The 17,294-nt window shown below is 43.3% G+C and overlaps 1 protein-coding gene across 5 annotated transcripts in view; it reads right to left on the bottom strand.

Moving 5' to 3' along the window:
• ADAM11 (ADAM metallopeptidase domain 11) overlaps window positions 1-17,294 on the bottom strand; it is a 137,013-nt gene that overhangs the window by 107,113 nt on the left and 12,606 nt on the right. For 4 of the 5 annotated variants that reach the window (XM_061591304.1, XM_061591302.1, XM_061591306.1 and 1 more), the window contains exons 4-13: window positions 16,127-16,312; window positions 14,957-15,007; window positions 11,301-11,370; window positions 8,236-8,288; window positions 6,940-6,976; window positions 5,862-5,907; window positions 4,435-4,542; window positions 3,950-4,070; window positions 2,838-2,956; window positions 517-980 (exon numbers count right to left, since the gene is read on the bottom strand). In XM_061591304.1, the coding sequence (XP_061447288.1) occupies window positions 517-980; window positions 2,838-2,956; window positions 3,950-4,070; window positions 4,435-4,542; window positions 5,862-5,907; window positions 6,940-6,976; window positions 8,236-8,288; window positions 11,301-11,370; window positions 14,957-15,007; window positions 16,127-16,312 (1,255 nt within the window). The remainder of the gene's footprint in view (window positions 1-516; window positions 981-2,837; window positions 2,957-3,949; window positions 4,071-4,434; window positions 4,543-5,861; window positions 5,908-6,939; window positions 6,977-8,235; window positions 8,289-11,300; window positions 11,371-14,956; window positions 15,008-16,126; window positions 16,313-17,294) is intronic. The other variant, XM_061591303.1, reaches the window with a different exon arrangement.

Here is a 17,294-nt window from a genome sequence, read left to right as displayed (position 1 = left end):
AGCTCTTTGTTTCAGTGGAAAGACTAGTCAGTCGGTAGGAAGGGAGCGATAGGGAAGGGCTAGGACCTAAGCCTGGTTGCTGTGGAAATACTCCCTGAGCTAGCTCAGATATGTCCATGCAAGATGAACACGGCTGGGCCACAGAGCCTAGCAGCTTGGCGGCTGTGTGCTTGCCCATGGGGAACCCAGGCATGCTTGTTGAATCCATGTCAGGGCAGGGAAAGTGGCAAGGATGGCATATGTCCCCCCCCTTACAGGGAGAGAGTACAGACACTTCATCCTGACCTAGCTGGTGCACTGCACCTTGCAGACAGCCAGTGTCTATAGAAAGAGGTTCCAAAGAGTGATAGGAGAGACCTTGCTGAGATATGTGTGGAGGAGTAGCAAGAGGACTGGGGTCATTGAATGGAACTGTGGACAAGGGGAGATGTCTGGAAGCTAACTGGCTGTCCCACATATTTGGAGGAGGACATCCTGTTGTGCCAACCTGCTGGTTCCCAGGAAGCACATTCTTACCTGGCAACCTGTCATTTGAGGCTTGTTTGGCTAATGCTTGCCTCTTTCTTGTCGGCCCATACAGGTCACAGGAGAGCTTGCGTTTGCGAGACAGTACAGCAGGCTGTGCTATGAGTCTCGTCTGTTGGGGTGCAGCACCATGTTCAACCTGAACAGGGATTGCAGACTTTGAGCGAGGGTTTGCAACCATTCTGCCCTCTTTGAGGAGCTCAGATGCTGACCCCAGAGATTGCAAGGCAAGTGGCACAGAAGTGATGAGCATCTCTCGGGGTAGCTCTGTTAACTGCTGAAAGCCTTGGTCCTCACACAAGTGAGCTGAACCCTCTGGGTTGACAGGCTGTCCTAGTGAGTCTTCAGCAGACAAGCAGCATTCCACTTCTTGACCTGAAGGTGCTGCTGCTGTGTTCTCAGCAGCCTCCAGGTGAAATCCAACAAGGTCACCATTACCAGTAGCTGAAGACATCCTAAGAGGAAGAGAAGATATTATAAATAAATAATAAATAAATACAGCAGATTATACAATATAGCTCTTTTAAATGTTCAAAGTGCTCCATGTGCAGTTATTTGCCAACTTTTGAATTTATGTCAGAGGCGAGACTTGTAGCTCAGTCACTGAGCCACTACACCTGACCTGCAAGGGTCTATTTACACAGGTTTGAGCAAAATATCATCATCATCATAATCTAATTCCTGTAGTCCAGGTATGGGGAGCCTGTGACCCTCTATCTAGATTTTGCTGAACTACAGTTTCCATCATCCCTTTCCATTGACCTTATTGGCTGCGGCTGATGGGAGTCAGAGCCCAACAATATCTGGAGAGCCAGAAGTCCCCCATCCTTACTCTAAAGTTTTGCCATACCATCCCAGTCATGTTTACTCAAAAGTTAATCCCACCATGTTCAATGAGGCTTACTCCCAAAAGGGCACAGGATTGCAGCCTTGTTGCACTGTCCCCACAACCTGGTTGGTTATTACAAAAGAATGTAGGCAGCAGCTAGTCAGATACTTCTGGAAGGTTTACCAGCAAGGCATGGTGGGAATAGAACCAATCTCTGACTTCAGCATCTTATAGGCAGCTGTATCGTGCCTCTGAATATGGGAGTTTATAGAGACACATTGCTTTCTCTCCCACAGAATCTGTGCAAGAGACCAGGCCACCCGCTATCAGAGCAGCAACTGCTTTTGAGCCCCCACTATACAGTAATGGTCTTTTCAAGTATAGCATTTTATTTTTCCCTTGGTAGAGGCAAACAGTGGCAACCCAATTATCCTGAGCAGGGGTCCCCAAATTGCAATCCCTTTTCTTTGTCTTACAGAAGTGAATGGAGATGTTAAGGTTGGCACTGAGGCCCTATCAGCAACTAAAATCTAACTGGTAAGAACTAAAGATGGGGCCTTCTAGGTGTTGCCCCACGACTGGGGAATTTGCTTCCCAGGGAGATTCACCAAACCCCCTCCCTCCCTGTTTAAAATGTGCTTTAGAGACCTTTCCATTTGAGAACACTTTTTATAGATGATTTGTTGGTTGTTGTTTTTAAAAAAAATACCGAACTCCTGCTTTAAACCACTGTTTTTATTGTATTGCTATTCTACTGAATCTGTTTTTAAATTATATTTATAGCATTTTAGTTGTATTGCATCTCTATAAAAACTTTTTGCCTTGAAAAACAAGGTATAATATACATAAATACACACACAAGCAATACCATTGACTCTTACATATGTTGACTATCAGAGAGAGGCCTTTTTCGGTGGTGGCACCCTGGCTGTGGAATGCCCCCTGCCAGAGGCTCACCTGGTGCCTTCTTTATGGTCATTTGGCCACCAGGTGAAAATATTTCTGTTCTTCCAGGCCTTTTAAAAAACTTTTAGTGTTCCAAAACAATTATCTGCTTTTGTTCATTTACTGTACTTGAGCTTTTTATTTTATGGTATTGCATGTTAACTGTATTTGATAATTTCAAGCTGTAAGTTGCCCAGAGAACAATGTCACTGAGTAGCTTTATATAAACTAAAATAAATATTTTCCATATATTCTTCTATTTCTTTCAGCCACCTAGACTAACAACCACCACAATATATGCTGTAGCAATGAAGCAGATTATGCTGGGTGAAGAAGTGCTTCCTTCTGTCCATCTTGAACTTGCCACTAAATCACATTCCACAATTGTAGCCATGCAGAAGATCATCTTCCCTCGATATAGACACAATACTAATCAGATTTATATTCAACCGCATAATCGTTCGTCACCTCTCAGTCCTTGGAAAAGAGTTGGATACTTTTAACTGCCCCCTCCAAAAGCCATGAGTCAACCTTGTACCTCAGTGTTGGAAAGGAGGAGACTACAAAGTCATTGGTCAGTTGAGAGATGATGCTATCCACGAGAGTGAAGTGGGAGGAATCCAGCACAAATTCCTTATGCTTTTGGCTTTGAAGGTGCTGTAAAGGCAAATAACTACATCAGAGGGTACTGGGCAATGGGAGAAGTCTGAAGATGGGGAGGAAAGCAAGGATCCTGCACCAGCAAACATCATATGTACTGCGTGCTTTTAGCAGCAAATAGCGCCAAAACATTTCACTTCTGGCCAATAGCTCCAAATTGCAGATTATAATTGTATATATATTGCTTTGAAAATCAGCCAGGAGACACTCCCAGAAAAGATTATGTCTAGCTGTGATCCCAGCTTCGTTAAAAAAATTAAAGGAGCTTCATCCCTTATATTGCAAAGATGTGTTTGTTGGCGCACGGATAATGGGTTCTGATATCTCAGAAGCCAGACAGGTGGCTGAATTAGAATTGGGTCAGAAATTCTGCTCAGAATTTTTTTGCATATCTTTAAGGCGGTCATGCATGTTACGTGTGAAGGTATTTTCAGGGGATCGGAGAAAATTATGAAATTTTTGGAGGGTCAAAGAGCTTTATTTGAAAAGCAGCAGCAGCAACGGAGGCTTTCATTTCTTTTTTTTAAATGGGCCTCTATTCCACCCCACCCACCTAGAATACTATGCCATGATGCAGTGCCATTCAGAGAAGGCATCATGGGGAAGATGTGGTCACCAGGCTGTTTAAAGGAACACTAGGGCAACCAAAAAAAGTTTAAAAAAAAAAAGGAAAAAGCCTCCTGTGGCTTTTCTGAAGCTGTCTGCCACTGAACATTTTGTAATTTCCCCCTGCCTCCTCCAAAAATCAGAAAATCCCCCACATACTTTCATGGCCTGCAAATGGGCCTACAAAAGGAGGATGGGCATTTCAGTACAGCACTAGGCTGAACATGATTTTGACTGGTATGGGGAGAGGTTTTAGTACCTTGATAAACTCGACCCAAGTAGTACCACGGAGTAAAGGTTGAGCTGTGTCAGCCCAGAAACAGGCAGACACTGCCTATTCTTTTTCAGAGGAAGCCCGTGTCTCGGGCAAGGGATTTTCCTTACCTTCTGAAGCTCTGTGAAGGCTTCTTCACAACATTCACAGTAACCTTTCTGTGCTTTGGGCAGGATACAGCAAACAGAGGGCAGGCAAAGTTCACTGAGTGACTGTTTGTTTTCAGGTGCTCTGCAGAAAAGGGTGAATGTAAACATATGAACACAGCACCCAACTTTGTTCCCCTCACAACTCATATTTGCTGATGAAGAAATGTCATTTTTAACAGACCCCCCTCAGCACCTAGGAGCCGCATCCAGGCCCACCTTTGGTTTTCCGTACACAGAGAGGCCTACCCATCAATATTTCTGAGACTTCCCCTAAAGACCTGCTGTGAGAAAAGCTATGGCTATTGGCAGGACTCTAGTTATCTACCTGGTTTCCAAAACACGTACAGATTTTATTTGCCCTACATATTTATTGGCAGAGCATTCCTATCCTCAAAAGTCCCCCCTCCATTATCTACCTTACCCACCCATCCCGCATATACACTTACTTTGGGCTGGAAGATGTTCGTGGGGGTTCAAAAGGGCTATGCCTTCTTAGCGGCAGGAAATACAGTTGAGGAAAGTTCTTGAACTGTTGAAAGAATGGACGGAGTTGCCTAGACAAAGTGAGAACTCTAGGTAAGTCCTTGGGAAATGAACCGGAATAGCCCTTGGGAAGGCAGGGTGCACAGATATCTACCTACAGGACCTACATGGGAGAAGAGCCGTTGATTATGGCAGGACAGGGACAGCGCAACTTTGTTAATTCCCTAGGACCTCTCAGTGGCTTTCAATATCATCAACCCTGTCATCATCCTGGATAGGCTTTCTGAGCTAGGAACTGGAGGAAATCATGTTAGAGTGGCTTCATTCCTACCTAGATGCCAGCTCTGGAAGGTGGTGCTGGTGCATGAAAGGCATCTTGCTTACTTTGGTCCCCAGGGGCAGAGGCCCTTCTCAGTAGTGGCACCCCAATTGTGGAATACTCTCCCCAGGTAGCTTCACCTTGATGCCATTATGGTGCCAGGCAAAAGCTAAATCTAAAACGTTTTACCTCTGCGAGGTTCTTAGACTGCTCACCTTTTTAGATTGTGGGTTCTGCTGCTTTTAACCTGAAGTGTTTTTATATTTAAGTGCCTTTTATTGTATATTGTTTCCATTTAGTATTATAAGTCATCCTAGGAATTTATTTGAAGGATAGGATACAGATTTTCATCACAAATTAACAGAGCTCCAAAATAGCCATTTTAACTGCTAAGGCACTGCCATACATGAAGCAACAACAAAGCAACCAGTCGTCTGATCACAAGTGGAAGGCCTTGCTTTTGTCAGAGTAACCCTAACCCATACCCTGCCTTGTGCAGAGATGAAGAAAGAGCTCCTACATGAGAAGCTAAGGCAGGGCTTGGGAACTGGGTCAGGCTGGTGGACCAGGCCCCAAACTCTCCCACAGACCATGTTGACAAGCCTGCACGACCTTCAGATAATTGGACTTCAAAAAGGAAGACCCAGGAGGACACTTCTTCCTTTTCAATTTAGCCTTGCGGGTTGTACTTGCCCTGTGCCAGTGTCAGGCAAAGGGCAGGAGGGGAGGTTCAGGCCAAAATAAGCTGTAGGCCAAATGGGGAAACCCCCATGCCAGAGGTTCCCTACCACTGGGCTAGCACTTGGGGGGGAGGTCTAAGCCCCTGCTGGTCTCATTTTTTTATTTATTTAGTTTTTAAACTCTTATATTCCACCCCTCCCATCCAAAGACCCCAGGGCAGGTTATATCAATAAAATATACAAAAAGGCAAAAATAACGTATTAAAGTCAGTCTTAATAAAAACAGACATCGACCCAAATTTTCTGTAGCCTAAACATCACTTATGAAAAAATACACGTTTTTTAGATATTTAGAAATGAAGAGCTGTGGACAGTGCTCTATGGCCCTTACCTGCTCCCATCTTCAATTTTTAGGAATGGAGGTTTCAGCCTCACTACTAGGAAGGAAACATGAGAAAAGAAGAGCAACTGCTGACAGCGATCATTCTTCAAATATCAGAGGAAAGACAGATACAACCACCCTCATCCCCGACTCTGGATTAATGGAAAGATCACAGGAAGCCAGGCAACTGTGGCACCTCTCTTTCAAGCACCAAGTCATTAGAGATTTGAGGGAAGGGGAGAAATTGCTGCTAAGCAGACAGCTCCGGAAGAAAACAGCTGAGCAAGCCATTGCAGGTGACTGTTTCTTAAACGTTGTGCAACAAGGCGATTATTATATTAAAACAACAGCCCGCCTCATGGGCAGGAACCATGCCAGCACCATGCCAACGCTGCATTGTTAGCAAGTGGGAGACAGTCCAGAACTGGCAGCCGTGACAGCACATCTCCAGGAAACAAGAGATGTGGCTGGACCTTGTTGGCTGCACAAAGAAAACCCATCAGCAATTTTAAATACCAAGGGAAAACAGAAGATTTCCCTGAAAAGGGGGGGGGGGAAGAGAGGCTACAGAGAGGATTTTAAAAAGCAGCATACAAAACCTGTGCTAAAAAACTTAGAAAAATAAATAAGCACAACACAATGCAAGTTCCTAGCTCTCACTGTCACTAAAGGAGGGCTTGGAAACATGTAACCCTTGGGTAGCAAAGCAAGATGAAGGGATGGTATGTGAAGGGAAGGACTTGGACCGGACTGCACAGCGCTGTTTCCTATCCACAGATCCTCAACTTTTCCTCCTACTTGTTGTCTGTAGCCAATTTTCTCCCCCAAATTTGGAGGGTTTTTTTTTAAATTACATGTTTGGTATTGGAACTGAATTAGTCTATTTTTCATGAAATCATCCATATTCGCTTCTTTGTGGCATACGTGGCATACCTCTGTCTTTCTATCTCTCATTTCAGTGCAGGGTGTATGTCACAGGACACAATCAAGCCGCAATATGAATTTGGAGTTTATGGCAAACAATGGGAGGCATCAGGTGACAACACAGGGGCCGAGTCTCCAACAGTATTAAAACTTCCAGACTCACCTTTCAAAGGCTGTAACCCAGAGGCAAGCAATTTCACCTAAATCAATGAAAAAACACAGTAAGAGAGGTCAGGGCATTGAACCTGCAGTAAGCATTAAGAAAGCTGGAAGAGGCATGCAAAAAAAAAAATAAATGCACATGATGGGATGTCATCAAGGTGACTGAGTGTGGGGCACTGACCAGCAGCCCATGTAGCAGATGATGCCTCTTTCCCCCAGCTCCCACCCCCAGTGTCCCTGGCAGAGAATGTGCTTGGCCCTCTGGCCACGAAAGTGGTCTATACTGGGGGGGCTAGAACTAGAGACCACGAGCCCATAGAAGAGGTGGGCCTTGGTCCCCACTCTCTTCAAACCCAAGTTTAACTTCTCAGTCTTCTACCCCACATTGTGCTTCCAAGAACCTGCTTGCCAACTGATAGGAGATGATTTAATACTGTGCAAACAGCTGGAAAAGAGCCTCAGAAGTCTTCTAGCTAAAGCCCCAGCTCCAATGCAGGATAGAAACCAGATTTCTATGAGTACTACTGGGACCCATTTTGTAGGAAGCAAAGAGGGGCACAATCATTTTAATCACACAGATACCTAGTCTTCCAGACAAATGGTGTCAAATCAGCCATAAGGAAGGACATTTTGGCAGCATAGACGCAACATTTTATTCTCCGATGAATGGAGACTGAATACTTTTTTTTTCCTATGTAGTTCGCACACAATCAAGATCTATTGTATATTTTTTGCCCCAGAAACGCACTTCTTAAGAAACTGGTTTCATTCTGAAAATTAAAGTTCACTGCAGATTGATTCTGCATTACCCTGCTGTGTGCCTACTTGACAACAGATGTAGGTGGTCCTGGTGAGGGGGGGGGGAAGAGAGAGAGAGTATTCACACCTGCCCATTGATGTTGTGGCCAGGCGTATACCAAGATTACAACAATCACCTTCATTCACCCAGGGCATATGAGGGAGGGAAAAAGTGTGGATAACCTAATCAAGGGGAGGTTTTTCAAATGTATATCAAGTAACCACACCCACTGTTGTGGACAGCAGGATCTGGAATCAATCTAGACTGAAAGCAGCATGTTGAGAATGAGCATGAATTATTTCAGATTGAGGGAACACTACATTTTTGTGCCATAAATGGTTTAGTGTGTACACATTCTATGTATCCTACCCGTTCTGCTGTAAGGCAGGACATTCTACATCTTCAGTATGACACTTTTCCCAGCATTGTTTGCTGAGCCCTGCTATGATCTTAAGATCATAAAAGCTCCATTACAAAGCTCCTCCTAGCATTACCAACCTTTGTCATGGAAGGCTGCCTCTTGGATAACCGTTGTATGTAGGACAACATTTCTGAAGAGGAAGGAGCATTAAGGAGCCAATGTTAAACTCTATACATTCCTACCTAGCACAAGGTAGCACAAGGTAACACGGGGGGGGGCAGGGGGGAGGGGAAGACAGACCAGGTTCACACAGTTACAGTATTTCACTTATCAAACTGGCTTTACGCCCTTCTTAGGTCGCCAACTTTTCAAGCAGCCACTGCAGCTGTGCCCTTAACAGCAACTTGATCTGCAGACATTAGTGAGTGACCACACTGTTTTTTACATCATGGAAATGCTAAAACTTCACCTACTGATTTCTACAGATCAAGCACAGAAAAAGGGGGATGGGGAGGGAGTTAATCAGGTGACAATTCAAGTTTGCTGTGTCAGGGATTAACTGACCGAAGGGTTACAATGAGGGATAAAGAAGAGTATGGGCTCCACAGTTCAAGTGATGCTCCTTAATTTCAGCACTGCTTGGTTTGTGTGAACATTACAGGAACATGTCTTTGTTTCTCCACCACCCACTTCCCCCTTTTCAGATGCTTCTGTCGACTGCAGGCATCAGATCTACTGGGGGGACTGATGCAAGAATGAACTCTGCAGGGAGAACTTTGCTGACATGTTTATCCTGCAGGATCCCAGCAGTATATACTGAAGAATTTTGAAACTGAGTGAACAAGAGAACGTATATGTGCCTAACATTATCATGGATATTTTACGCACATATGGTACAGAAGTGAAGCATATCCCCCAAAGAAATTACCTAATGGCATTTGCTTGTGTAGTTCCAGCCTTTCTGGTAAAGAAGAGCATCTTTTTGAAATCTATATTCTGGTCCAATTAAGCCTATGGTTGCCAGCTGACAGACAAGAGGCTCACTCCTGTGCATTTAGCAACACCCTGACATACTAAAATAAAAATCAGCAAATGAGGCTTTTCATTGCATGGAGATTAATGTCTGTAGATCAAACAGCTGAGACACAGGAGTGAGAGCAGTAAGATAGTTGGCAATTTTAATCAAGACCCACACAGAAGAGTATGTGTGTGAGAGGGAATCTTCCCTGGCAACCACCCATACCAATGAAAGCTCTCAATCCATTGCTTTGGCCTGCCACCTTCTGGCAAAACTAAAGCATTGTGCTATTTCATGCAGAAAAAAAGGTTTGTCTCTTAACACACCAAGTGTATTGAATGAAATCAAGGCAAGTCATTCCAGGGAAAAGTCTAATTTAAATAATTGTAACTAGTTGCTTAACAATTAGAGCATAATGGTTTTAGCAGGATTTTCTGGGCCCAGTAAACTGTATACGGACTAGGTCCTCCGCTGTACTTGCAAAAGACACACGTTTGCATGAAATTTGCATGTACTTGTAGGTCATATGCAAATTTGTATACTGTTTTGCAGGTGGGAGTGGTGGGCCCAAAAATAAATCATGGGTCACACACAAGTCTGAGAAACAGAATGTCAATAGGTGTTTTCTACCAAAGCACTAACAAAAAAACAAACGTTTGCCAACCTTGCAAACAGAAACGCCTAGAGCATGTGTAGTTTCACACTTTATATTCACTAATCTTCCTGTCTTGACCAGTCACCGAAAGAAGGAGATATAAAATGGTTGCAAAAGGGGACATGGTGCTTATGTCATAGGAATCACTTTTTGGTTGTTTTAACCAGAGTGATGAATCTTCGTACTATAGAGGGCCATGTTTCTCTCCTCCTGCAAATTAGTATAGCTCCAAATTTTAATCTGGCTTGATTATAGTGTGTTCACTTAGATGCATAAGTCCCACTTGTGTTCAGTTGAGCTTACTCCTATTTCAGCAGAGCTCCAGCTAGGGATGCTTGTGGAATTTGATTTCTGTGAATTCCAGTGTGAACTGACCTAATTTGCATCATGCAGATTAATGTGCAGAAAATTATCCTTCAGATTTTGCACTTCTTTGAATTTTACAATACAGTTCCTGGCTCAAAAAAGTACCAAAATGCATAATTTAGGATAAAATAGGTGTAGAAAAAGATACGTTGAGATAACATATAAATTTAAACACAAATTTCATGCAGATTAAAAAAGATTTGCAGATAAATGCAAAAACAGAATTGAATGGATTTAGGCCTTGAACAAGTGCAAAATTGATACGGACTGATATAGCCAGTTCCATCCCTAGCGCCTTATAGCCTACCTACACCCTCTCTGTGCTTCAGAATCTGCCCCATGTTCTCTTGTTTGGATTATGCTAAGTACTGAGAGCCATGAGATCCAGGTTTGTATCTCTGTTCACCTACAAAGCTCACTTGGTAGCTTCACAGAAGCACCTCCTTTAGCCTAACTAACCTCCCATATCACAAAGATAGTATGAGAGAGATATCTATAAGCCCACGCTAAGACTCTATAGCTGGGGAGGAAATTTTCTGTTAAGATTTAACATTAACTTGGAGCGGGAGAACCTTTCACGTTACTTGGGATAAAGACGCACACAAATTGCATATTCCAACTTTAGTGAAATTTGAACAATTGCAACATGTTCTTGTTGCTAATTTTGAGTAAATAACAAAGCTAAAAATTGGTCTTAAAGCATCCTTTAGGGCAGTTGTGGGGAACCTTTAACTCTAGATGTTGCTGAACTACAACTCCCATCAGCCCCAGCAAGTACGGACAAATAGTCAGGGATGATGGGAGTTGTTCAGCAACATCTGGAGGGCCAAAGGTCCCTTACATTTGTTTTAGGTAGTGCAAGGAACTCTAGTTTTAGGAGGCAGCATCAAGACTTCTGTTAGATTGTGCACACACACACAGGGAAAAAACCATACTCTTTAATTCCAGATTAATATAAGTGTAAGATGAAATCCATAAAAAGTTAGCTCACGTACGTTGTGTCTCTCAGGTGAGGAGCCCTTGTGCAAGGAATAGCAGACCACACTGGTAAAACATTTCAGAGAGTTTTGCTTTCATTCTCCAACCAAAATGATTCTTTTCCCAGACAGGATCAGTTTTGCAAATCCAACTGCACCACCCACCCCAAATTAGAAAAAGGATACCATCTATGTACATAATTTGTACTCCCCAGGATTGTGCCCTGGCAAGGATGCTGTTGCCACAGGTGCTATCCTGAAAGAAAGACAAGAGGTGGAGCATATAAATAATGATTACTGATTTTCATGGAGCAGTTGAGGGACCAAGATAACTCACTGGCTTCGAGAAAAAACTGAAAGTTTATGATTTGTATCTTGCAAGTTCTGCTCTCCCAGAAAAGCCATTCCCCAGCTTTCTATAGAGCAACAGACTACCGCTACTAGTGACTGACATATGGCTGGCATACAAGCTCATACCCACCCAAATTACCTTTGGCTATAACCCTGAGTGTTTTCTGTCTCCCTTGCAGTACATGGAGCTTACCTGCTCAGTGGGTACCTTTCTGTAGTGTATCTACTATCTGGATGGAATGTGGGGGAGGATTTAGATTATTTATTTGCATAAAGTCAGTCTCTGGGCAACTTAGCATCAAATTTAAAAACATACAAATTGTAAAGAACAACCACCACCAAAATTTTAAAAATCAAATAAATATATAAAACAGAAAATACCAGTTTGGGGGGGGGAAACGGGACTTATTAGCAGAACTAGCCTTGAACTGGATCAAATACCACAAGAGGAAAGTCTTCACGTAAATTGTGAGAATAGTGTTGGGGGATAATGTTCCCACCTTCTGCCAATTGTGCTGTGGATCCAGAAGATTACCAGTTTCAAACAGGATTGCCCTCCCTCTGAATGAATGAATGAGTATTTATTATGGTCAGTGACCAGCAGAAATCACAGTACAAACTATAAAAAGCATCATAAAAGTTAACAGCACAATAACTGTATACTGATAAGACTATAAATTCAGTCTAAAAAACGTTCTTCATACTCCAATGGTCATTGCTTTGGCAGTGCTTTTCGATATTTAATCGCCGCATCACAAAAACTTGCGACCGTGGATGTTACTAGTGGTTTTTTAATCAGCTAAAAGATAATGTACATAAAAAGCAGGGTCACTACCTGGAAATTTCTGAAGGAAAGGAGTAATAAACCGGATGCGGAGGGCGTGATAAAGGGAACATTCTAGCAAAACATGACTCACAGTCTCTACAGCACCAGTATCACATGGACAGTGATGTTCAATGAGTGGGATTTTCTGGTACCTACCCTCTAGGAGTGCAGAGGGTAGGACGTTATGTTTGGCCAGTGTGAATGCTTTCCTGAGTCTAGGTATATGGAGGAGGGCCAGATAGTGTGCCGAGGTAAAAACTTTTGAATAAAGGCTAGGGTCAGAGTTAAGACCAGCACGGGACAGATGGTTTTGGAATTCCGTATCGAATATTCTCTGCGTAATAGCCGACTTCGCTTGGGAGAAGCCTAGGGCTAGGATAGTAGAGGAAGAGAAACCCAGAATGGAAAGTTTAGTAATTAAGAGATTTTTTCCATTTTGACTGGTACATATCAGATAACATGAGAGGGGCCAAACCGACTGGTGCAAAGATCAGTTTTAGCCAATACCTGAATTTAAGCACCCATATACCAGCCTCAATGGTAGGCAGCCCAGCTTCAAGGCATAGGTTGGCATTCGGAACACATAGGGGAGTGCCCAATATGTTCCTTAGAACCCTCCCTCTGAACAAATGGGTACATAGTTTGGGGACAATCACAAGTGCCTCAGGTGATCTCCGTAGTGAGGAGCACCTATTATCAGCTTGGGTTGGTATGTCAACTATGCATTTTCCTGAACAGGGATAGCTTAGCAACTATGATTCATGTGTTGGTAATCTTACAACTGGAGTACTATAATGCACTCTATGTGGGGCTTCATTTGGGATTGGTCTGGAAGATACAGCTGGTGCAGAATGCTGCAACCAGATTGTTGAGTGGAGCACCTGGACATGTACATATCATACCCATGCTGATGAAATTGGTGCAGATTGGTAAGCGGTGGTAAAGCAGCCGAAGCTCTGCTCACGGCCGGAGTTCGATTCCAACAGAAGGAGGAAGTCGAATCTCCGGTAAAAGGGGTCGAGGTCCACGCAGCCTTCCATCCATCCGTGGTCGGTAAAATGAGTACCCAGCATACGCTGGGGGGTAAAGAAAGGCCAGGGAAGGAACTGGAAATCCCACGCCATATATGCCTAGTAAACGTCGCAAGACATCACCCTAAGAATCAGAAATGACTCCCACTATAAGTGCGGGGACACCTTTACCTTTACCAATCAGCTAATGGCCCATGTTCAAAGTCCTGAACAACTTGGAACCAGGTTACCTGAAAGATCTCTTGATGCTGTATAGACCTATTAAGAACACTTAGATCATCTTGGGAAATTTCACTCAGGGCACTGCATCCTACAGAATATCGCATGGTGGTGACCCAAAATTACATGTTGACTACTGTATCAAGTAATGATTTGAATGTGTGAATGAGTCATCACAGATAGAACATTTAATATAACCTCAGATGCTGAATATGAGCCAAAGGTGTGATGTGGCTGCAAAAAAAAAGGCATATGCTATTTTAGGCTGTATTAACAGAAGTATAGTTTTAAAACTGCATGAAGTACTAGTTCCCCTCTATGCAGCACTGGTTAGGCCTCATCCTGAACACTGCATCCAGTTCTGGGTGCCGCAATTTAAGAAGGATGCAGACAAACTGGAACAAGTTCAGAAGAGGGCAACAAGGATGATCAGGGGAGTGGAAACAAAGTCCTATGAGGAAAGACTAAAAGAACTGGGCATGGTTAGCTTTCAGAAGAGAAGACTGAGGGAAGATATTATAGCACTCTTCAAGTACTTGTAAAGTTGTCACACAGAGGGGAGCCAGGATCTCTTCTCAATCATCCCAGAGTGCAGGACCTGGAATAATGGGCTCAAGTTACAGGAAGCCGCATTTCAACTGAATATCAGGATAAATTTCCTAACTGTTAGAACAATACAACAGTGGAACCAATTACTAAAGGAAGTGGTGGGTCTCCAGCGCTGGAGGCATTCAAGAGGCAGCTGGACAGCCATCTGTTGGGTATGCTGTAACGTGGATCCCTGCACTGAGCAGGGGGTTAAACTCAATGGCCTTATAGGCCCCTTCCAACTCTACTCTTCTATGACTCTATGAAATGGTCATTTCAGCTCTTGCCCCTGCACAGTGGAATGCTCTTCCCTCTGTCATACGTGAAACATCATCCATCAGTTGCTTCAAAGGTATCTTTTTGCCTGGGCTTTCCCTGACCCATATGATTGGATCCTGTTATTACTAGATTTCTGTTTTTATTTTACTATTCTTATGTTTGTATTTTTATACACTGCTAAAAGATTTTAAATATTAAATGGTTTAGAAATGCTTTTAAATAAAGTGAAAGAAGAGCTTGCAGGACAATCACTGAGCCACAAACCTGATCCTTCTGGGGTAGTGCAACCTCATTTAGAACAGGATGAATGAATTCCACTTAGAACAGGATGAATGAATTCCACTAATCTGGTCAGAGAAACCACCTGTTAGCATCTCAGTCTTGTCTGGATTGAGCTTCCATTTACTGCTCAGCTTAGATGTAGGAGAGGTTTAAACTAGGTGTTCTTTTGGTCACATTTCAACTTTATTCTATTGTCCTCACCTATCCTCCATGACTCCATCCACCCCACCCCAAGGATGAACAAGCTGACTGGTGGAGTTGCTCACCTGACTCCTGATGGCTTTATTCAGGAGCTTCTTCCCGCGACTGATGAGGGCCTGCAAAAAGGAGGAAGGCAGGGAGAGAAGGTACAGGGCAAAAGAGAGAGACTGTTAAAACAAGTGGAGAAACCAGATTTCACCAGTCCTGGCAATGGGCTCACCCTTTTTCCATTCACCACTTCTTCATAGGCACCCACCCTTATTCAGAAGCCCCTTCATTGATATCCTGCCACATATTGAGCAAGTCCCTTCCTTCTCATATTAGTGAAGAATCTGAATGAAACTGCCATGTTTGGTACATTTATGCCAAATCCTGATCAACTTTGTGCATAGGTGGAGGTTCCTTGGAAAAGATTTAACATTCACCTCCAGACAGAAAATGAAGAGAAAACGGTAAGAAAGAGGCTCTTCCTTGCTTCCCTCCATTGCTTCTGTCAACCCAGGGAAAGCTCATGGCCAGCCTGGCAAATTCTACATCAAATTTCTCTATGAAGAGATTAAAAGGCCAAGCTAGACATGAAAATTGTGTGAATGAAATTAACATGCACTTTTTTTGTTACATAGCCATGGGAGAGCATGAACAGCCTCAGGTCTGCAGGGGGTAAGAAGTCCTGACAACCCCCCCCCCAATTATGATAAAATGGAGGCTTCCTGCCTGATGTAAACAACAGTAGGGGGGATTCTTAGGGGGACTAGCAGATCAATATCACCTCTTCAACAGAAACAGATCTAGAGAGTCCCTTCCCTTCTGTTCCTTCTTGGTCTCCAACATTTTTTAAAAAAATAGGTATGGGAAAAATGGAACAAGTTAAAAAAATAGTGGACCAATTTATTTTAAAAAAATGTCACCTGAAAATGAAAATTTGCTTCCAACCCAGAGATCTTTTTTAGGACTTCAGAGCAAACAAAAAGTTGCATTAGCAGGCTTGATATTTACAGAGCTTAGAAATTCTCATACTGAGTGCCGGGATCACTAGCGTACCGCACAAAATAAAGTTAAGTAAATTAATAATTTGGGTCCAAACATAATTGCCTTCATATTAGCAGTACTGTATATTAACTTTGCAAACACATTTATGCTTTTGTATTATTTCCAACATCTCATCTCTCATGTTAAAAGACCAAGAGAGAAGAGAAGATACACACATCTCCCAATTCTAGGCACTTGGCTCTTACAGTGTCTACCGGCTTATGCAAGGGACCGCTGCAACTCCTTTGGAGCCCTGCAGAGGGACGAGATCCGGCTTGAGCATTACTTAACGCAGAACAACTTTGCTTGTCCGTCCATAGTCTCTCCTGCCTGGCCTCTCGGTTGCTGGAGACAATGCAACTCACTTCTTTGCTCAGAAAACTCTCAATAACCTGAAACCAGAAACAAAAAAAGGAGACAGCTTAATAGCTGATCGCTGGGGGGTGTGGACACTGGGTGGCTAAAAGCAGGCGCTTCATGCTTGAAAAGAAGCACACTCCTGCTAGCAACCCTTCTTAAGTGGGGAAGGGCAAATGAAGCACAAAGAGAAGTAAATTGCTTAAGCCTACCCAACTGTAGCAGCACGTTCCCATACCTCTTGCAATCCACACAATACCAAGTGGATTCTTTCATCAGTAGAGCTGTAAGCTATAATCAGTGCAACCAAACCACACACTTTCAGTATAGATTTTTTTAAAGCAACATTCTAGCAATTTGGGACAGTTGACAATTTTGTGGAACTGTCTTTCCTATTCTGCTTCCAAAACTCCCATGGCTTGAGTAGAAGAATACAGAACTCAGGAAAATACTCTGAGTATCTCAGTTTACCCTGAGGTTAAGTTGCAAGAGGATGGCCAATAGTGCTGAACTCTGAAAAGTCTGTGGACATCTCTTGATTCAGCCAACAGTAAGTTAGTGTGTTTAAACCAATGAGTGATATACATTGGCTGGATATCCCCACTCTTGTGGTGTCACTATGTTATCAGCGTAAGAAGTCAAATGTTGGATTTAAATCTATGTGGAAGCCATACCCTCTGCCTTGGAATCGTACCTCCTCCTAGTGGTGCATGGGCATGCCCTGTTTACTCACTGGTGAGGGAGTGATGTTCCTGCTTATAGTGTAAATATGGTAACTGCTGTTTATATAGAAGACATATGGTAAGTGGATGTTAGTAGGGTGGAGAAGAAGGTGTTTGCTGCGTGGATGTTAGTAGGGTGGAGAAGAAGGTGTTTGGTGGGTGGATGTTAGTAGGGTGGAGAAGAAGGTGTTTGGTGGTGGATGTTAGTAGGGTGGAGAAGAAGGTGTTTGGTGGTGGATGTTAGTAGGGTGGAGAAGAAGGTGTTTGGTGGTGGATGTTGGGAGTGTGGAGAAAG

Source organism: Rhineura floridana, chromosome 11, assembly GCF_030035675.1.
Source record: "Rhineura floridana isolate rRhiFlo1 chromosome 11, rRhiFlo1.hap2, whole genome shotgun sequence".
In the NCBI taxonomy this organism is placed as follows: Eukaryota; Metazoa; Chordata; class Lepidosauria; order Squamata; family Rhineuridae; genus Rhineura; species Rhineura floridana.
The sequence above is the reverse complement of the archived record's forward strand: the minus strand, read 5'-3'. Positions and strand labels throughout refer to the sequence as shown.